Here is a 21,702-nt window from a genome sequence, read left to right as displayed (position 1 = left end):
GACATGAAAGTAAAAATAAAGATATACAAAAATAAAAGTTATAAGAATTTATGAAAAAATGGATGAATGTTATAGAATTAAAAATAATAATAAATTATAATATAAAATTATTATTTTAATTTTATAATTAAAATTAATATATTATTTAATTATTATTATTATATTGTTCTTATTTATTTCAACCTGAATTTTCGTATTCAATTTTATCTGACAGATTCATTGTTAATAAGCTAAACTATAATAAAAAAGAGATGGCTAACAAACATGCAAATTTGTTACAATCATTAACTGATAAATAATTGTTAATTAGATAGAAATCAATGATTTTTTTAAATGTAGCTTCCAATAAGGATTGCATCTTTATTATTTTTTGATGGAAAATAACACATTCTACATTTTATATATCAATCTTGATAAATGAATAATTAATTTGCAACACCACAAAATGTAGTCTTCCTACTAAGCTCTTAATAGAAACCAAATTGATTATATGGAATAAAATATCCATAATGAATATACTATGATTTGAAGCATTTGAGGATCGAGAAATATTATGAAATATGTTGATGATGCAAACAAGAATAAACCTTTTGCAGGTAAAGTGGTTGTTTTGGATAAGACTTTAGACAAATTTTGTTCATGGCAAAAAAAGTTGAACTAAGTATAATGTCATCAAATCAACAATAACCTAACACGAGTTATGAAAATATTGCAAAGTATTAAAACTTTTCAAGAATATGTGATTAAATACTTCCACATATCAAACTGCAACAAATATCAAGAATTTATTATTGATTAAATATTGAAAATTGAAGATAAAAACATGAATTTTAATAAAAATGGTGAAAACATTCTTCATAAATAAAAGAAAGAGAATTCTAGATTTTTCTTTTTTCTGCTAGACTATGGTTAAGAAATGTAAAGGTGAAAAGTTTTAATAAAATGGAAACAAATGGACTGGACCAGAGAATGAAACAAAATCAAATATAAATTATTGAGATATGTATCTATTATAAATTACGATGGAATTAGTTGTAATAAGAAAAAAAGGTTTTCTATATGTATTAGCACAATTATGTCTATTAGCAATTATGGGTAACTTTGTATCTATCACTATAATCTTAGATAACTATTAAAAAATATACGTCAGACATTATTGATTTAACAAATTCTTTTAATAATATCTAACAACAAAATTTTACTAATAAAATTTTATTCGTTATTTTTTCACCAAAAATATTTTTTTATCAACGAATATTAATCTTTGCCGATGAATTATAATTCCATACTTTTTATGATTTGTAGAAAAAGAAAAGCAAAAATAAATTTTCAAAAAGTTTAATAAATACCAATTTAATTCATTTAGCTTGTTATATTTTTGCCGTTGGTTCTTTAAACTAAAAGCTGTCCTTTTAATTTTTGTGTCCATCTAAAATTTGCCTTAATTAAATAATGATACATCATTAACACACATTTGGCTTATTTGACTTTAGTAAAAAAAAAAAAAAAACTTTCATATTCCGCTTCTGTTTTTTATTTCAAACAAACGTTACTATTAAAATATAATTTTAACCATTAACATTTAAATTGTGTCATATATAATAATTAAATTATATTCTAATGACAACATATCACAATTAATAAAAGATGAATATAAAATATTGAAACTCCGAGAGATACTATAAAAGAACAAAATCAAGGAATAGCTTATAGCATAACTCTTAAGAACAAAATAATAAATTTTAACTATCTATTTATATTTTTGTGTCAATTAGGGTTAACCCTAGTAATATTTTAAATAAATATGAGTAAACCTTCACTTTCAAGAGTGTATAATTCCAAAAATTTAATAATTTCTTCCTCTAACATTGGGAAAATAACATTTATACCTCATTCATACTTTTCATGATATTTGTAACTGGTGGCGGATGATTTTGGGGCAGGGAGGGCCTGGCCCCCAAATTTTGAATTTTTTTTAAATTTTATATATATATATATATATATATATATATATATATATATATATATATATATATATATATATTATTTTTTTGGAAATTTATTAAAACTTTTAATTGTAAGTATTATATTTTAAGATTGTATCAAAATTAAATTGTGTATTTTTTATTTATTTTATAAAGCACAACATTTAATTTTAATAGATAATAAAGAATAAAAATATTTATGTTTAATTTCTTTTTTGATTTTTGTTTTTGTCAAAAAATTACACTAAAATTATATTAATTACACCATAAAGCAAATCATTCATATTAAAAATTTCAATTTTAATGAAAGAATCATTAATTCGTTTTAAGAGATTTAAAGAAATTGATCATAAAAGACCAAATTATATTAGTTTTTTAAAAATCATGACGAAATTGAGACTAAAGAAAATGGAGGACCAACTTAACATTTTTAAACAAAAATCATGAATCAAAAGAGTAATTAAACCAAATATTTATTAAGATAATTTTTATTTTCATTCTTATTATGTTTTTAATTTTTTCACAAATTGTAATCATCTCTCACTCTCATATGTTTTCTCTCTCTTTTTTTTTCTTGAAGAAAAAATGTTAGACACAAACTCTTCTTTTTTGCTTTCATTTCTCATTTATGCTCTTCTTTCCTTGTCTCTTGTTTCACTTGATAATGAAAACATTGTTTTTTATCTCATCAACTTGTTTTTTGTTAATTTTTGTATGAATATAGAAAAAAAAATGTATCACGTGCTTTTTCATAACCGATTTTTAATTTTAAATTAATTAACATTTTAGTTTATTGTCATTGATATAAATACAAGTAAGATAGTTTTAATTATTCAAAGTTAATACCAATAAAAAACCATAATGTTAGCTTATAAAAATTTTATAATTTTAAACTAATTAAAAAGTTATGAATAAATCAAAATAAGATTTTAAAACTGATTAGCTTACAAAAATGTTACGAGTTTAATGCAAAATAAATTTAAAAGTATATGTGTGAAATAACTAGATAAAATTTGATAGAATTATTTGACAGTTGAAACAGAATCTAACAGTAAATAATTAAATATATAATTTGAGAAATTTTAAATTAATAATTAAACGAAGCACCAACATTTTATTTTTATTAATGCTTGGAATTAGATTAAGTTTAATAAATTAGTTATTTTCCTTTTGGGCTTACAATATTGTACGTGGTGAGTGAGTTTCTGTTTCTTTTAGCAATTTCTTCATGCACCCCCATTTCTCATAGATAGTTTAAAATGGGCCTATTTTTTGTCCTATACCTAGTTCATATAAGTTTAAAATGGGCAATTTCTTTTAACACTCCCTATATCTTCTTTCTGCATCTCCATAAATGTAGGAAAAGTCCCTACTACCTATCGGTTGGAAAAATCTTTTTCAAATTGTCCGTTGTAGAGTTCAAAAATATATTTTTGTTACAAACTTATTTTGAATGGAATGATTTGGAATTTTCAAATCTAAAAGTGCTTTTAAATTAAATAGTCCAGAATTATAATATGAATTATATAATTCAAACAGATTAATTGTGTATTCTAAAAATACATCAATGAATATATCTGAAATTCAATTCTGTATTCCATAATTCAAAAAATAAAAAAATGGATTGTAAACTTTAGATTTTTTTTATTATGTAATTCATAATATAGGTCCACATCATGTAATTCCACAAAATGTAATTTATGACTGTATTTTGAATTGTCTAATTTAAAATTTTGAAATATATTTTTATATATAGAATTTTTGTTTTTGAATTCCGCACTTTGAGAATCTAAAACATCAACATTTTTACTTTTTTTAACACCTCCATATAAATGCAAGAAAAATCGGTAAAAGTACAAAAAACTAACTATCATAAAATGACTTTAATAATGTGATATAATTATAAAAAATAAAGATATAAATAATGAAAATTATTAAAATAAATAAATATATTATTTTCTAATGTTTTTCTTTGAAAGAATCATAATAAAATGAGTTTTAAGATGACTTAAAAGGTTTGGAGTTAAAATGTTACTTTGAATTCTAACTTTGCAGCTTTGTTTTGATGTACTAAAGACCGATTTTGTAGTTTTAATCTCTTCTTGTATATAATTGTTTTTTTCTAATTGATGGTCCGAATAAAAAGAGAAAAGAAAGTGAAGAAAAAGAGAAAATTAAGTTTCTCTCTTGCATAAAGAAGAAAAATTTGGAGTTTAGTTCAAAAGTCTTGGCCTCCATTGTTGATTTTTACATTTGTTTAATTACTTGAAATTGCTTGTGCTTGAAGTTTTTAAGAAATTTTTTATTCATTGTGGTTTTAATTTGATATTTTCATGGGAACTACCACAATAATATCTAAGGAAATTCATGATTGTTTGAATTAATTGCTTATATTACTTTTATCATGAAAAATGTAAACATTCACTATTAAAGTTGTTAAAGTTTCTTTTTCTATTATGGCCCTCACCAATTGAATCAGAAGTTATTCTTAGACAGCTGTTTCAATGAATTTTCATAATAAATGGATGAAACACAAATCTACTATTCAATAGATAATTACACAATTTTTTAAATTAATTTAATTTTATAACCAATTAATCATATGTATTAAGAAGTTTTAAATTTTTTAAAATTGGAATATATATATATATATATATATATATATATATAAGAATTAAGCGAAGATAATTGGTTGGGAATAGTCTAAATGTGAGACAAAAGTCTCATATCGGATAGAATAGATAAAGTTAAACACTATATAAGAATAAAGACCCATAATACCATTACTTTAAGGTTTTGGTATAAAAGTGGTATCAAATACTTTATACGTGTAAGACTAATGTCATATATATATATAACCACAATCTCTCAATGACTATAACCATAACTATAATAAAAAAAGAGTTACTTGGTTCTTTTGTATTTCAGAGTCTCTTTAAATTCAAATATGTAAAAATGGGTCTCTGACTTTTTTTTTAGTATAGGGACAAGTCGTAGGAGACAGGACGACATTACAGGTGAAGTCGTCCTGTATCCCACCGATTTCTATTTTTCTTTTTTCTTACAAGCAAAGTCGTCCTTGTATCGAACGATTTCAATTTATATAAAAAGTGAAGTCGTCAGGATATATGACGACTTCACTTTTCGATCTTTATTAACAGTTTTAATTTTTCTGTTATCAAAAACACGGTTTCAATTTTTCAGTTTTTACCCAAAAACTTTTTTATTTGATTTAACATCAAATTAAATCACATTAATAGGTGAATTGTTAGACTGATTTGACTTCTAATTTATTTCCATTTTCAAAGTCCCACACTCAATCATTAACACTGGTTCTGCCTCAAAAACATCCTAAAATTTTGAATAGAGAAAAAGTAACACTACCTCAAAAGCATCCTAAAATTTTGAATAAAAAAAAGTAACACATGTATATGCTATTTTGACTTTAAAGAGAGACTTATACAAACAAACAAAAACTTGCAACTTAAAAAAAAAATTCAAAAGTGAAGTCGTCATGTGTCCTGACGACTTCACTTTTTACTGAACGAAATCGTCTTGTATAAGAACGACTTTGTTTTTTTTTTTTAAAAAAATTAGAAACCGGTAGGAGACAGGACGATTTCACTTATAATGTCGTCCTGTCTCCCGACGACTTGTCCCTATATTATTACAAAAAAAAAGTCAGAGACCCATTTTTACAAATTTGAATTGAAAAAGACCCTAAAATACAAAAAAACCGAGTTACTCATACACATGAAGAGAAATATATCATATGACAAAAAGAAAATTCGCCCTTGAAAAGATATTGTTATCTTGAAAGCAAATTATTTAAGAAATAGTAGTAAGAAAAATTCATATATATATTCTAATATCATTTTACAAAAATAAATATAAACCATAGCAAGATAAATTCTTATATATTCTAATATCATCATATAAAAATAAATATTAAACGTAACTCAACTAATAAAATCATATCCTAGAATAAGATTTTCATCGATTTATATAACTTATTTTAATCATAAATCTAGAGCACATCTCTAACATTATTAATTAAAATTTTATATTTGACATACAAAACATAACTCTTTTTATTTAACAATATATCAATCAATACCCAAGATTTTATTACACTTTGGTTTACCTTAACTGTGTAATATTTATCAAACACGTAAGAAAGTTGAACGTAATGTTACAGTATAGACAGAACACAGTAAAGTTTTGTGCACAAATTGTTCTTCACGCCATGGGAAACATGAAAAGCAGAATTAAGGATGTTCCTCGAATGATTCGCCAGCAACAACAATAACAACATTCCCCAAATAATCATAAGCCCTGTTTCTTTCTCTTCTAGAAACGCCAAACCAATGCGGTTGGTGGATGGATCAAAAGGGTGACAACAAATAATCATTTTTAATATTTTTATGCCAAAAAACAATTTTATTTTAAACTTCATCTAACTAAAAGATTTAGTTTTTTTTCTTTTTTCACAGATCTGAATCGATCATTCATTACTTTAATAGTACAAGTTTTGTTGATTTGGTATTTTCAAATACAATATGTACAATTTAGTAAACACGTTTTTGTGATAATGTAAATTAAAAAGCATTAATTGCATTAATTAAATGAAAGTGCAAGTTGGTAGAATAAGGTTAAATGAAGGAACAGATAAGGTTAGAAGACAGAGTAATGTAATGACAATCCAAACTCTGAAAGAACAGCATTGGGATCTGAAAGTGGACCCAAATCTCTTTTCACTGTTCTACAACGAAGCTGCACAGTAGGTCTCCCTGAACAGCACCGCTGCTGAATTTTCCCCAGCCCAATTTTATTTCTCAGATTCATAATCCCTGTTTCATTCATTCTTCTTCAACTCACCAATAACAAGAAAAACAGAGCAAAACACGAGCTCTCACAATATCTCCACGCAAGGTGAGTTTTTTAAGTCAACCCACTTTTCAAGTTTACGTCTTCCCTTCTGGGTTCTCTTTTCTTTGCGTCTTAATTATCTCCCCTTTATGGAATCTCAATTCCGTGTTTGTTTTTTTCTTTGTTTCTCTGAGGAATTTTTATCGTGGTTGGATTCAAAGATAGGGGGAGTTTTAGAATTTTGGAATATTCTCAAAAATATGCTTTTTGTTTTTATTGGTTTAGCTTTTGTTATGTACTCTGGGAAACAGGGTTTTGGATTCGAAACGTATTTATTCATTCGCCAATAACTTGTGGTTGTTAGATGGGGAGTTGTTGTTCTTTGATCGGAAATGGGGTTGGGGTGTTTAGCCAGGGAAATTGGTGTGCTAAGTAGGTTTGGAATTGCCTTCTCTGGTTCAACATTGAGATTCAAAGATGGTTTTGGGAGATTTATTGGGAGAGAAGTTTTGAAAATTTCAAGTTCATCGCAGAGAAGTGTTGAAAGTTTCAAATTTCAACAATCCCCTGCTATTTCAGAAGTGTTTCTCTCTATATGTTTTTTGCCTTGCTGTGTTTTTTTGTCCTCAGTTTTTATACCAGATACCAACCAGGGTTGAGGTTAGTGTCTCATAACACAGTGACCAAGGACTTGAATGTCTGATGATAGAGGTGTTTGCATTTATTGTTCAATCATGTTTCGAACAGGATTGCATAAAAAAAGAACAACAAATTCTTGTGCAAAAGAAAGGTTTTAAATTGTGATTGTTTCATTACAATTCTTGATATTTCGGAAAATTACAAAATGTGACTTTTGTGCCCACAATTGTAGATGTCCAAGTATAAAAAACCTTGATGCTGCATCTAAAATTGTGTGGAAGAACTTTTCTAAAACCTTGGTAATAGCATTTGGTTTTAGAAAATGCTTTCCGTATTTACCTTGATTTCATTTTTATTTTTGTTTCCATAATATGTATAAGAAACAGTGAAAGTTGCTTTCATAATTTCTTTATGTAATTTGCAGAGTACTTTTGCAATTAAAAGTGTAAATTAAATGAAATCAGAAAAACTTTGTTCTGATTCAGAAGAAACACTTATCATTAAGTCAGTTGCTACATTAGGGTACCCTTGAACATTTTGGTGGTTTGGCATATTTCATCTTCTCTTACATATTGAAATTTATTGTGTCAGAGATTTCATGCTACTGTACAATCCATCTTCTTGCAATTTAAATGTATTGGTACTCACTGTCTTATTACTATGCTACTTTGGGATTTAGGATTGTCTGCTGAAAGCAACTTTTTCAACTCATGTGTATGTAACTCAGAGTCCAGATTCTAACATGCTAGTATACTAAAATTTCTTTTAATATATTTTAAAAGATCAAAAATTAGTGTCTACCCATATTTTAAAAACACATCCAAAGAATGACCCAGAATCCAAATTCAACTTCTACACAGTAATTGAAAATACTGAACACTGTACTTCCCTGGTTACAGAACATTTAATGAATACTTCTAGTTGAAAATTAAGTATTAAATGATCTTATGGTTGTTGATAAACATTTTTGTCTGATACCATTGATGTTAGCATACTTGTCCAGAATTGGATATTGTCAAATAACAGCACAGTACATTATTGCAGAAGGAAAGTTTTTGCAAGAGTTTCTTGAAGATGGAAGATTGCGGGCCAGTGAAATCTGAAAATAGATTAAAGCACAGACCCTTGACCCCTCTTAGGTTGTTGAGGGGTGTGATATGTTTAGTGGTATTTCTTTCTACAGCTTTTACGTGTTTGGTGTATTTTGTGCCAGTAGCAGTTGTAGTATTGCGGCTTTTCAGCATACATTATAGTAGGAAGACAGTGTCATTCCTCTTTGGACTTTGGTTATCTCTGTGGCCATCTCTGTTTGAAAAGATTAACAAAACCAAAGTTGTCTTTTCTGGGGACAGTGTTCCAATGAAGGAACGTGTTCTGCTTATTGCTAATCACAGAACCGAGGTTGATTGGATGTACTTGTGGGATCTTGCACTCAGAAAAGGGTCACTGGGATTCATAAAGTACATTCTCAAAAACAGCTTGATGAAACTACCAATCTTTGGTTGGGGATTTCACATTCTGGAGTTCATTGCAGTGGAGAGAAAGTGGGAGGTAGATGAGCAAATACTGCACCAAAAGCTTTCAACTTTGAAGGACCCTAAAGATCCCTTATGGCTAGCTCTTTTTCCAGAAGGAACAGATTACACGTACTACCTTGGATCTTGTCTTTTAATTTCCAACTCTTTTCAGTTCCACAAATCATTTCATTTGATATGCTTTGTCTGTTTGCAGTTGATGTTGTGTTTTGTCTAGCATGCTGCAATTTGTGGATCATATTATACCACACAAACGTAAATACGTAGTTCAATTGAGATGCTCGCTTGACATATGATTTGCTTTCATTGCGTAGTGATCAGAAGAGTAAAAACAGTCAAAAATTTGCTGCTGAAACTGGTCTCCCCGTGCTCAAAAATGTATTACTCCCCAAAACAAAAGGGTTTCATGCTTGCTTGGAAGCCCTACGAGGCTCGTTGGATGCAGGTTTACAATTTCTTTCCTCTTTTCTAAGACTCTAAAGTCAATTCAAAATGATCCTGTAGTGACTGTTTATCATATTCTGTGTGTAATCAGTGTCACCAAATGCATCTGACTCTGCTTCACAAAGTTTTAACTTTTAGCATTTTCACTCGGCAGAAAATTCAAATTTGTGCTCTTGTGTGCTTGGACCATGTGTTTGATGAATTTTTGACACGAGGGTCATTTTGACTACTAAATTTTGACAAACCTTCTCTTACAACTTTAGGTGTTAATTTTTAAGTGGTTTTTCATTTTTCTCATTCTTAATCTTTCAAAACTACTTAAAAGATAATACATCATATTGTAAAATAAAATTGTCAAAATTTAGTAATCAAAATATCCTTTGCAGAATGGTATAACTATTTGGCGGTGGGATTTTGTTTTGAATTTTTCTGTTAAATGTGTTGAATACTGAGTGAATTACGTGCAGTGTACGATGTGACAATTGCATACAAAAATCAATGTCCTTCATTTCTGGACAATGTGTTTGGTGTTGACCCTTCAGAAGTGCACATGCATGTAAGGCGTATTCCAGTGGAGGAGATTCCTGGTTCTGAAACCAAAGCTTCATCTTGGTTAATAGAAAAATTCCAGAAAAAGGATCAATTGCTTTCAGATTTCAAGATTCATGGTCATTTCCCTGATGAGCAAAATGAAAATGAAATTTCTACATTTAAGAGCCTACTCTCTTTTACAGCCATAGTTTCTTTTACTGCCATTTTTATTTATTTTACATTATTTTCTGTGGTTTGGTTCAAAGTGTATGTAGCTTTATCTTGTGCATATCTTGCTCTTGCAACTCGCTTCAATTTTCAATTGATGCCTCTAAGTTATTATGTTCATGCACTCCATAACAGCAAGAAACAAAACAGTGAATAGTGTTCTCAGTTTTATATTGCAATGTACTATCTTGCTCTTGAACTTTATATTTTGAGGCTCAATTATTTCTTCAATTTTCTTTCCATTTGTTTTTTATTCATACGATCACAGAATCAAAGGCATCATTTTTGCTATTAATGCTGTTTTGTAGGAAAAATCAGTATTTTCCAAAGTCAATTTTTTATTAGAAATTGTCACAATATGACAAAGAAACCAATAGGAATAAGGAGTTAATTGTCCATTAAAATTTAAAACAAGGAAGCAGGAATTTGGATAAAAATTTTGCTCCTAATTTTACATATTCTACGTAAAACAAGTTATTTAAATGAGTTTCAATGGAGTTTATTTTCTTAAAATCCAAGCTTATTTAGTGGAATAAATAGAATTTTTCCTTTTTAATATATATTTTAATAGATTTATTTTGAAATAAACAACTCTGCTTATTTTAATAAAGGCTTAAATAATTTTTTCGTCATCATTTTTGTAGTGTTTGTTGTGGATGATCCTCGTTTTGACAAAATGTTTAAAATGATCCTCATTTGTATCGAATGTTTAAAATGGTCATCATTTTCGCAATTCGTATTTTATTTTGTCCTTTCCTGTGACGCCGTTTAAGTCAGTAACGAAGCACTGTATAAGTGACACTGTTTGTATTACATTGTATTTACGTGTACTGTACAGGTGGTTTTGTTACTGATTTAAACGGCGTCACAGAAAAAGACCAAATAAAATACGAATTGCGAAAAGGAGGACCTTTTTAAACATTAATGATGACCATTTTAAACATTCTATCAAAATGAGAACCATCCACAACAAACACTACGAAAATGAGGACGAAAAAAGTATTTAAGTCTTTAATAAACAAATCTTATTTGTTTCTTAAATATAACTGTTCTAAAAATTACTTATTAATAATATTAATTTAAAGTTTAAACAATAGATTTTAGTATTAAGAAAGTCTGTAAATATACTCTTCAAATAAATAATTACGTTAAATTTCAGGTTATCAACAAAGGTAGGTGTTTAATTTTTAAGAGGATCATGTGTTTTTTTTTTTTTCTAATATAAAATTCAAATTTTCATCCTGTACTATTAGTAAAATGAGATTATTTCAAAATAATGACTCAATCTGTAATATTGTTTCAAAATTATTTTTAATGTTTTAAACTAACAGTATCTTAAAAATAATCAACTTCCTTAAGTTTAAAGGTCTATTTTGTTTATTTAGTAAAGATTTGGAGAGAGAAAAATAACAATTAATATATTTAAAAATATTTTTTAATCTTATTAAGAAAGAAAGATGCTATTTGATTAATCTGTAATCTTAAATATATTGTGCTATAATATAATTTACAATTAATTCGATATATTTTAAAATAGTACTCATATAACATTTAGTTAGAAATTTTTTGAAAGATTAATAAACATTTTTTTTAAAATAATGCTTTAACTAATATATAATATTTTGGATCAAGATATTTTGGTATAAAAGAGTAAGAAAGTTTAAAATCGAATTTAGAGTATACAATGTTGGACGAATTTTTAGGAAATAGAAAGGGATACATGTTTTGTATGTTGTTGTTCCAGATTTTCTAAGGAAATAATTCAAATATAAAAGAAAAACATGTGATACCTTAGTACATATAGCTTGTTAGACTTTCTTTTTTCAGTTTAATTAATATTTGGTAAGTATAAGAATTAAAAAAAAAGTTAAATATGTTTTTGGACTCTCAAGTTAAAGTGAAATTTGGAATTAGTCCATCTTCAAAATTTGTGATTAATTTAGTCATTCATCTTTAAAAATACGTAAATTTAGTCATTTTAAACAATTTTTGTTAAGTTGATCCGACATTTCAAGCGCATTTCATAATAATATTTGAATTATTTACACCGTTTGATACATTTTTGTTTCAATATTAACTCAAATATTATCATATAAAATGCGTTTAAAATGTCAAACAAAGTTAACAAAATTTGGTAAAAAGAACTAAATTCACACATTTCTAAAAATAAAAGATTAAATTGGTATAAAATTTTAAAGAGAAACCCATTCTAAAATTCACTTACCTTCAAGGAAAGAACATATTTAAGAAAAAAATGTTCCTTGTAATATGATGGTTGGAAGTGTAGTTAGAAATATTGGAGTTAGCATGTCCATGTGAAGATGACCCACAATCTTCAATTTCTCACCAAAAGATGGACTCCATTTCTTAAATAACGGTTGGTCAGTTATAAATTCACTTCCATTCTTCAATTCTTCTTCATCCTCTTTCTTCTCTTCTCTTCAAACAATCATGTCTCTTCTCCTCCACCTTCTCCTTTTTCTCTTCTTAGGTAAACCTTATTTTATTTAATTCTTCATCTCTCTTCTAACTTCTTGCTGCAATATATATCAAAAAATGTCTATTTAGAAAAACATGTTTTGTTTTTTGTTTGTTTTAGTCTCAGACATAGATTTGTCAGAATTAGGTTATGTTTGTATCATTGTATGAAACCAGAAGGAAGATATGAGATGTGGATGCATATTCAGCTGAAATAAAAAACAGATGCTTGGTGCTTTAATTCTCAATAACTTTAAGGTTTCATGTTATGTTGTAATTAGCAAAGCATTTTGGATTTTGTAGTTTTTTTTCTTAATCAATGTTTGAATTATATACATTGTCAGGTAATGTAGCATCTGCCACAGTATTTTCTCTAGAGAATCATTGCAGTTACACAGTTTGGCCGGGGACACTTTCCGGCAACGGCGCCGGCATTCTCGGTTCTGGGGGTTTCGCCCTGCCGCCGGGTTCGTCGGTCCAGCTCACGGCGCCTTCCGGCTGGTCCGGCCGCTTCTGGGCCCGGACCGGCTGCTCATTTGACGACTCCGGCGCCGGGAAATGCGCCACCGGAGACTGTGCCGGAGGACTAAAATGCACCGGCGGAGGAGTCCCGCCGGTGACGCTGGTGGAGTTCACGACCGGAAGCTCCGGCAACGGCAACAAGGACTTCTACGACGTGAGTCTGGTGGACGGTTACAACGTGGGAATGGGAGTGAGGGCTACCGGGGGAACCGGTGACTGCAAGTACGCGGGGTGCGTGGCGGACCTGAACGGCGCGTGTCCGGCGGAGCTTCAGGTTAGAGACGGCGGCGGCGCGGTGGTGGCGTGCAAGAGCGCGTGCGCGGCGTTTAACACGGCGGAATTTTGCTGCACCGGCGAGCACGGGTCGCCGCAAACGTGTTCGCCGACACATTATTCGGAGATTTTCAAGAGCGCGTGTCCAACAGCTTACAGTTACGCATACGATGATGCTTCCAGCACTTTCACATGTTCACAATCTGATTACGTTATTACTTTCTGTTCAATGGGATCATCATCTTAATCATTACTAAGATGTACACATTTTCATACCATTCATCTTTGTTTAATAGAAAATTATTTTATTATTAGTTTTGTTTTTTGTAAACTTGTTTTATGATTTATGATAGTTAATATGATTCTAATTAATCTTTGTATAGCGCATCATTAGTTTTTTTCTTATATTAAATCAAAAAATTACATATTGTAAAATACTTTTTCTGTATTTTTATAATAATTAGGATTGAAATTAATCACCCACGATCAAAGATACGTTTAAATATCGATGGATCAAATTTAAATATATAAAGATATATGCGTGTGTGTAATTTATAACTATCAAATTCTTATTAGTTGGATTATATTTATAAAAAAAAAAAAAATCAAAGGAGCATAGCTAACAAAAACAATCTTTAGCATTATTAACCAGCATTAATTGTTAGACAGAATTTATTAAAAATTTACAAAAAACAAATATGATTGATCACATTTCGTGATTTCTAATCAAATTGAATCAATAAATGAGTAATTATTTATCTTAATTTTAAGAAGAAAAGAGAGTGCTGTTAACACGTGTGTCTCTTTTTAAATAAGATTTTTCTTATACGGTATAATTATTTTTATTGGTTAACTTTTTTAATGGACAGAAAATTTGTGTCATGGATTCGAGATTTTGATATTTTATTTTGTTCATAGTTTTGATGAAAAATTACTTTTATGTTTTTTCTTTTAAACAAAACATTTTTTTAATCTTCTCAATCATGACCTAAGGAACTGAAAATTGTTTATTTTCTACACGCTTTCATTCATTTTGTTTCCAATATTCTTTTATAAACTTGTCTCCTTCCATGTGGAGAATTAAATAAATTTAGAGGAGGTGTATAGTTAATGCAGATATTGCAGTCCATACTATATAAAAGTAAAAATATATTATTCCCATTTACTCTTCCATTTTTGAGAAAAATAAAACTTCCAGACACTAACACAAAAAGTGTCTATAACATATGTTATTCTCAGTTTTTTATGTCTGCAAAAGTATCAACGTTATATATGGTGACGTCAAAATTAACGTCTGAAAACAAATTGACATTAACTAACGTTTAATGTTTGAAAACTGGTGTCTGACGTCTCTTTATGTCTGTTCGATCCGCATCCAACGTTCAACTCACACCAACAGGAGGGAAAAAATGTTGAAAGTTGAAATTGATGTCTGTCATTGTACTAACATACGTCAAGGGACGTCAGACAATGCAAGGACAGACGTCAATTTCAGCAGTTTATTTTTTTTTTTAATTTTGGTTGTATTTACATATTTTCACACCTTTTAACTCATAATTGTAAAGTTGTCTAAAATTTATAATAGAAGACCTTTAGAATAGAACAGAACAGTTTCTCATTTTAATTCATATTATTAAAATGTGAACGAGCAACTTCCCATGGTAGGTAAAAGACCTTTAGAATTTTAGAATAGAAGAACATAGCAAAAAAAATATAGAAGTGCAAAGACAAAGGCACTTTCCTCATCTCTTGTGGCTTTGATTATTTCTACTATTGAATTTAAATAACCCCTTCAGTTAAGATAACAGACTTTTTTTGGCGAATAAAATATGCAAATTACCTCAAAGTTAAAGAATTTCTATATGTTAACCATCTTTTTTTAGGTTATAGATAGGAATGGTTAGTGTCTTTTTTTATGGAGTGTTACTTCCATTTATTACACCAAATACATCTATTTGAAAAATGAGTAACGGGTTAATAGATTACATGTTGTAGTCATTTAAAGGAATTTTTTTATTGGTCGTTTACTTTTCAGATTCATCTTATGTTATTGTTTGTTCAATGACGTAGTGAAAAAGGCAGATAGAGTGAAATAGAAGAGGGCCTAAAAAAAGTAATTTCGTAATTGAAAGATGCTTCAAGATCTAATTTGATATTTACGCAATATTAAATAGATTATTGAGTTATATATTTTTTGTGTAGGTTATTTAGTTAATAAATTTTGTCTTTTGTAAGGATTTGGATTTTTTTTGCTGGTATTTTTTGTCTTTATTATACATTCATATTATATTGATTACCACTAATTTTGCCATTTTAAAATATATCAAAAAGATAATGCTCAGCAGAGGATAACATCCAAAAAATTAGTAGAGAATCTGGACTCCTTTTGTACAATATAAATTGACTGGTCAAATGTCCATACAGTACCGTTCGGTCACCAACCTTTATCATATCAGTTTTTGTCGAAATTCTCATACTATTGAGTGATACCAATGTGCCAATTGAGGTGGTCAGGCGCCAATAGAAATGAAGCTGAACGACGAGATGTTCAACACAAAATAGGTCAATAATCAAGTTTAGGCAGCTTTGGACTATAATTAGGTTAATCTTAAACAAAAGTCCATTAAAAAAACTAAATATATGTTTAGGTAAAGTAGTTGATTACGCATTTATTATAACATTCATTATCTGTACAATCGGATCTAAAGTGACTTTAACATCAGAAACCCTTATCCGTTGAGATAAACAAGAACTTTAGCATTGAAGCATGAAGATATGGAGTACTACACAAGTGACTTCTATAAGTAATCGATCGATCCTACACACAAACATCTTTAAAAGAGACTAAATTATATATCTATTTTACCTTAATACTTTATGAAAATAACATAAAATGTTTTTTCTACTAGGAATGAAATAGAGTCTTTTAAGAAAGAAAAATATTTAATCCATGCAAAGAGATGATCTTCGTATAATATATATTTAATCTGTTTATAGACTTATGTTACGTATATTTAAAGATGGAACTTTAAGTTATATTAGTTTTAATAAAAAATAATCTACAAGTTGTATGCCAAAATTATAAAATAAAATTTCACAAATTTCACAAAAAACAATTACATAATAATATAATAAAACTTGTAAGTATTAATAAATATATTTCGACAAATAATATAATAAACTTACCAACCTTTTAAAGGTTTTAAATAAAACAAGCTTTTAAATAGAGTCATATATCAATTCAAAATTAATTCATTTTAGGTCAGATGTTTAAAAATACCTTCGTCAAGTGAATAGGTCACACTTAAACATTTATTTATTTTAATTAAAGGTAAACCGAAACTTACGAAAGTTTGATGTGACCAATTTCGACCAAGATGCATTTAAAAAATATCAAAGTTGTATAATACACCTTCTTAGGTTAACATATATGTAGATTTATTAACATGTTTCTTGTAAGAAAAAAATTGTGTTAATTACGTTTTAAAAATATATTAGATTCTAATGAAACGCGATATTGATCATATGATGTTAATTAAATTTGTTAAAAATATATTTTCAATTGATAACAGTTACTATTATTTTTTGACAAATATATAGCGAAGTTTTTAGGTTCACATATAACATATTTGGATCTGTATGTTCAAACCAAAAAATATAAAGTATCACAATCAATTCCTCAATAAACTAAAAAAAACAACAGAAGAATATATATAAAGAAAGAGGAATGTTATTAGTTTGTCTCAAATTTTAAAACTATCAATTCTTTGTATAATATTTAAATTAAGTACATTGAGAACCTTATTACAATTTTTTTACATAATACAACTATATAGAAAAGATTTATATAAGAAAACTAAATAAAAGATATTTATATAAAAAGATAAGAATGTGGTCATAACTTCACAATAATAAAAATAAAAGGAGGATAACATGCTTAATTAAAAATAAAAACTAAGAATATTATCATAAAATTTTAAAGCACAAATAATTAATGTCTTTAATATTAGTATATTATATATTAGTATATACTCAATTATGAAATTATATAAAAGTGAGAAATACTGTTCAGCATCGTTTTACCGATAAGATTGATGAGATTTTTCACTTGTGAAATATAAGTTGTTCATATAATATATGAGATATCGTATTTAACATAAAATCGTAAGACTCAATATTTATGGACCTTTCTTTCTTAGATGTCAAAAGTATTATATTTTTTTACTCAAACTCTTTAACCTCATATATAGTTATTAGACTTTATAAATTTTGATTGATGTGGTTATTTGGGTTTGGGAAGTAGTGATAAATGCATATAAAGCAGCAAGTGCTTGAGTTGGGAGGAGTCATGACAAGACAACCAACCGTAGTAAATTGGTGACAGAAAGAGTATGCCAAATTCTTAAATAACAGTTACCAACAACTACTCAGCCTTTCCGAATATAAATTCACTTTCATGCATCTCCATCTTCCATTCTCACTTCAACATTTTGGTGCATTTCCAACCATTTTTTTTTTTGTGTTTCTACCACTTCTTCTTTTCCCTATGAAAGTGATGGGCCTAAACCCAAACTCAAAAGACTTTACACTTGCCTGCTTCCTCCTCTCCTTGTTAGGTAAACAACTATCTTCTTCCTTCTCATTCCCTAATCAAATAAATTTTTTTATTAGTGTCAAGTATTTATGGTTAAACCAATGATTACCATTAGTTGACAAACCTAGTTATCTCTTTTATTTTTTTGTCTCCAAATTTTAATTCAAAATTTTAGGTCAATGATAAAAAACAAATTTGTTAATGTGTAATAAAATTTACTTATTTTTATGTATATATAGACACACACACCAACCTAATCGATGAGTAATTAACTAATAATTATAATGATTTTAAAGACCTTAATTAAGTGCTAATTGCATTTTATATTTAAAGTTAGTTTTAAATTTGGACGTTTTGAGACTACATTTTTTAAGTAATCATCTTAAATTGTATTTGTCATTTGATGCAATTTTTATTAAATAATAGATCAGTAAAAGTTGTATTTTTCTGAATTTAAATATAACCAAAATAAATTACAATATAAAGCAAACTTTAATGTGAATAAATCTAACTAATCTCATTCTTAAAATATTTTTCAGTGAAAAACTAATTATTATATTTTTGTTATATTTCAGTGGAGAAATAATTAATATATGGATTTACACATTAGTATTATGTATACTATTTTTCTTTTTCAGGCAATGTAGCATCTGCCACAGTGTTTACCCTCCAAAACCGTTGCAGTTACACAGTTTGGCCGGGGACACTTACCGGCAACGGCGTCGCCACTCTCGGCGATGGCGGTTTTCCCCTGGAGCCAGGTACGGAGGTTCAGCTCACCGCACCATCAGGCTGGTCCGGGCGGTTGTGGGCCAGGACCGGCTGCAGCTTCGACGGATCCGGCATCGGAACATGCACCACCGGAGACTGCGCAGGTGGACTGCGGTGCACCGGGGGAGGCATTCCACCAGCGACTCTGGCGGAGTTCACCGTCGGATTCGCCAGTAACGGCAACAAGGACTTCTACGACGTAAGTCTCGTGGACGGTTACAATGTTGGCATCGGCATCCTGGCTACCAGAGGAACCGGTGACTGCCAGTACGCGGGGTGCGCGGCGGACTTGAACGCCGTGTGTCCGGAGGAATTGCAAGTGAGAGACGGCGGCGGCGCGGTGGTTGCGTGTAAAAGCGCGTGCGCCGCGTTTAACACGTCGGTGTTTTGCTGCACCGGTGAGCACGCAACGCCGCAAACGTGTTCGGCGACACATTATTCGGAGATTTTCAAGAATGCGTGTCCAACAGCGTACAGTTACGCTTACGATGATGCTTCCAGCACTCGCACCTGTTCTGGATCTGATTATGTTATCGCCTTTTGCCCTTAATAATCTCACACTTACTTTTTTAATATAATAAATTAATAATTTCCCACGCATAAAAATCAGTACCGGCTATCAAAATGTTATTCATGATGAAAGAGATAATTTAGTCAAGTTTTTTTTTTATCATGGATATTCAAAACTATGCTTAGTGCTTTTAAAGTGGTCACAGATGAAGATTGAGACTGTGAATTCGCTTTTAAAAAAATATGAGGTGATGGAATAAATTTATGATCATTTCCTTATCCAAATCAAGGTCTATGTTAGACATTCCTGCATCTATCTTTTTTCTTATTCTCTTGAAAACAAGACTATTTGTGAATTTTTGGAACAGATTAAGTTCATTGTTGATGAATTTGTTTGAATCGAATGTCCTATTAAGCATCATGAATATGTTGATGTTATTTTTGAAGGTTTTTCACAAGAATATGTTGAAGTTATTTCTGTCATTGAACTTGAGTTTGATACCAAAATTAAAAGTACACAAATTAATTGTGGGGATGGGCCCTTTAAATCATTTGTTGCCACTAATGACATTACGCACATACTTATGTGTCTTCGTACTCAACCAAAATAGTGTTGTTTAAAGAAAAGCCACACAGCCAAGCTAGGATTAACCTTACTGCATTCTATTCCTTGAAAATTTTGAAGCTTTGTCTTTCAAATTGTTCTCTACTTAATAAATAGACTGTCCACTGCATCATTACAATATCATATCATATCCCTTACAATGTCTTATATGAACAGTCTCTCGACTACATTTTTTTTAAAGTGTGGTTATGCTTGCTTTCCTTTTCTTAAGACAATACTACAGTTACAAATTAGATTTCCACTTACAAGAATATGTTTTCTTGGGCTATTCAGCCTTTCATAAAGGTTATCAATGTCTGTAAAAATTTGGTCGCAGTTACGCATCTAAAGATGTTTTCTTTAATGAGATCAAGTTTCCCTATTCATTTTTTCCCCAATCTCTTGCTTCTTTACCTACAATACTCAGTATTTTAGCCTTACTCCTAATCTCTCCCAACTGAATCATTATTTGTTCCATCACAGTCTAACTACACTGACAATAGATCTCTCACTCAGTTATCAACTACCTCTGCTACTGTTACCATACCTACTGAATTTGAGTTTTTATGCGCCTAGGCCTCTTAATATTCAACCTATGCAAAATCAATTTAAATTTGGTATTCATAATCCTTGAATTCATCTTTCACTCTTTCTGATCAATATTGAACTTTGTAGTGTTATACAAGCTATGAAAAATCCAAATTGGGCTTATGCTATCAAACATGACGCTCTTATTCATAACAACATTTGGGATTTGGTTTCTTTACCCCTTGACCCCTTGACAAGGACAATAATTGGTTGTAAAATGGGTTTTTTTTGGGTAAAAGAAAATGATGAAACTGTTGAAACATTTAAAACTAGAATCATTGCCAAGCAGCTCAATCAAGTTCTTGGGTTTGATTTTCATAAAACTGTCTCCTTTTATCAGGCCTAATACCATAAAAATTATTCTTACACTTACTTTAACCAATAAACGGGATTTGTTACGTTTGGATGTTAATAATGCCTTTCTCAATGACACTCTTAAAGAAAAAGTATATAAGGCTCAACCTCTTAGATTTGAAGTCTCAAATAAATATTGAACTTTGTAGTCTCAAATAAATTTATGGTCTCAAACAAGTTCTTAGACAGTGGTTTGACAAACTCAACACAACTCTCCAGCAAATGTGATCCTTACCTATTTTACCTATCAACATAACTCTCAAATTGTTTGCAAGTCAATATCATCATGAGTGGTACTTCTATCTCTTATTCGGCAGTTCACTCACAAATTGTAATTTTTCTCTCAAGGAATTGGGTAATCTTGACTATTTTTTGGGAATAGAAATCAATTTTTCTCTTCATTCCTATTAAACAAAAAAGGCAATACTAAAAAAACATATTAAAAGGGTGGAATGAAGAACAATTTGTAACTATACATACAGAAAAAATAAAAATAAAAGGGTATTTTTTTCCCCTTTGAAGGCCTTCGGCCAAAAGTCATAAACTTATTTTTTCCTATCATCACCTATGCAATTCCTAAGCTATCAATTTTCTCTACAAGAGGCTCAGTTCGAAAGCCAAAATGTTGGATAAAATTGCACGGAACAAAGAAACAAGAAAGAGAAGACACTTCATTCCTATTAAACAAAAAAGGGCATACTTAAATAATAATAATAATAAATAAATAAAAACATTAAAAGGGAGGAATGAAGAACAATTTGTAACTATACATAGAAA

At 29.2% G+C, this 21,702-nt stretch overlaps 3 protein-coding genes across 4 annotated transcripts; all 3 read left to right on the top strand.

The window, feature by feature from the left end:
• The first annotated feature begins 6,654 nt into the window (after positions 1-6,654).
• On the top strand, positions 6,655-10,435 carry LPAT4 (lysophosphatidyl acyltransferase 4). 2 transcript variants are annotated; one of them, XM_028085965.1, is made up of 4 exons: positions 6,655-6,917; positions 8,538-9,139; positions 9,343-9,473; positions 9,940-10,435. In XM_028085965.1, exons 2-4 carry the CDS (start codon positions 8,568-8,570, stop codon positions 10,386-10,388), a joined length of 1,152 nt encoding a protein of 383 aa, XP_027941766.1. In that variant the 5' UTR covers positions 6,655-6,917; positions 8,538-8,567; the 3' UTR covers positions 10,389-10,435. The 2 variants fall into 2 exon arrangements, with proteins under 2 accessions (XP_027941766.1, XP_027941765.2); XM_028085964.2 differs by lacking the exon at positions 6,655-6,917 and adding an exon at positions 6,942-7,514.
• Positions 10,436-12,566: 2,131 nt separating this feature from the next.
• TLP-3 (thaumatin-like protein 3) lies at positions 12,567-13,818 on the top strand. Its single transcript, XM_028085786.2, has 2 exons — positions 12,567-12,722; positions 13,054-13,818. The coding sequence occupies exons 1-2, from the start codon at positions 12,683-12,685 to the stop codon at positions 13,749-13,751; spliced, it is 738 nt and encodes a 245-aa protein (XP_027941587.1). The 5' UTR covers positions 12,567-12,682; the 3' UTR covers positions 13,752-13,818.
• Positions 13,819-17,624: 3,806 nt separating this feature from the next.
• Positions 17,625-20,545, top strand: LOC114194478 (pathogenesis-related thaumatin-like protein 3.5). Its single transcript, XM_028084730.2, has 2 exons — positions 17,625-18,120; positions 18,737-20,545. Exons 1-2 carry the CDS (start codon positions 17,961-17,963, stop codon positions 19,417-19,419), a joined length of 843 nt encoding a protein of 280 aa, XP_027940531.2. The 5' UTR covers positions 17,625-17,960; the 3' UTR covers positions 19,420-20,545.
• The last annotated feature ends 1,157 nt before the right edge of the window (positions 20,546-21,702 follow it).

The sequence above is a fragment of the Vigna unguiculata genome, chromosome 8 (genome assembly GCF_037176805.1).
Source record: "Vigna unguiculata cultivar grain cowpea cultivar isolate G323 ecotype 2 chromosome 8, ASM3717680v1, whole genome shotgun sequence".
Lineage (NCBI taxonomy): Eukaryota > Viridiplantae > Streptophyta > Magnoliopsida > Fabales > Fabaceae > Vigna > Vigna unguiculata.
This window is presented reverse-complemented; position numbering and strand designations above follow the sequence as displayed.

Excerpts from the sequence above, each read along its gene's own strand:
- LPAT4 (XM_028085965.1), top strand. The coding sequence starts at position 8,568 with ATGGAAGATTGCGGGCCAGTGAAATCTGAAAATAGATTAAAGCACAGA. Across the intron at positions 9,140-9,342 it reads CCAGAAGGAACAGATTACAC|TGATCAGAAGAGTAAAAACA; the intron begins GTACTACCTTGG and ends TTCATTGCGTAG. Across the intron at positions 9,474-9,939 it reads ACGAGGCTCGTTGGATGCAG|TGTACGATGTGACAATTGCA; the intron begins GTTTACAATTTC and ends AATTACGTGCAG.
- LOC114194478 (XM_028084730.2), top strand. The coding sequence starts at position 17,961 with ATGCATCTCCATCTTCCATTCTCACTTCAACATTTTGGTGCATTTCCA. Across the intron at positions 18,121-18,736 it reads CTTCCTCCTCTCCTTGTTAG|GCAATGTAGCATCTGCCACA; the intron begins GTAAACAACTAT and ends TTTCTTTTTCAG.
- TLP-3 (XM_028085786.2), top strand. The coding sequence starts at position 12,683 with ATGTCTCTTCTCCTCCACCTTCTCCTTTTTCTCTTCTTAG. Across the intron at positions 12,723-13,053 it reads TCTCCTTTTTCTCTTCTTAG|GTAATGTAGCATCTGCCACA; the intron begins GTAAACCTTATT and ends ATACATTGTCAG.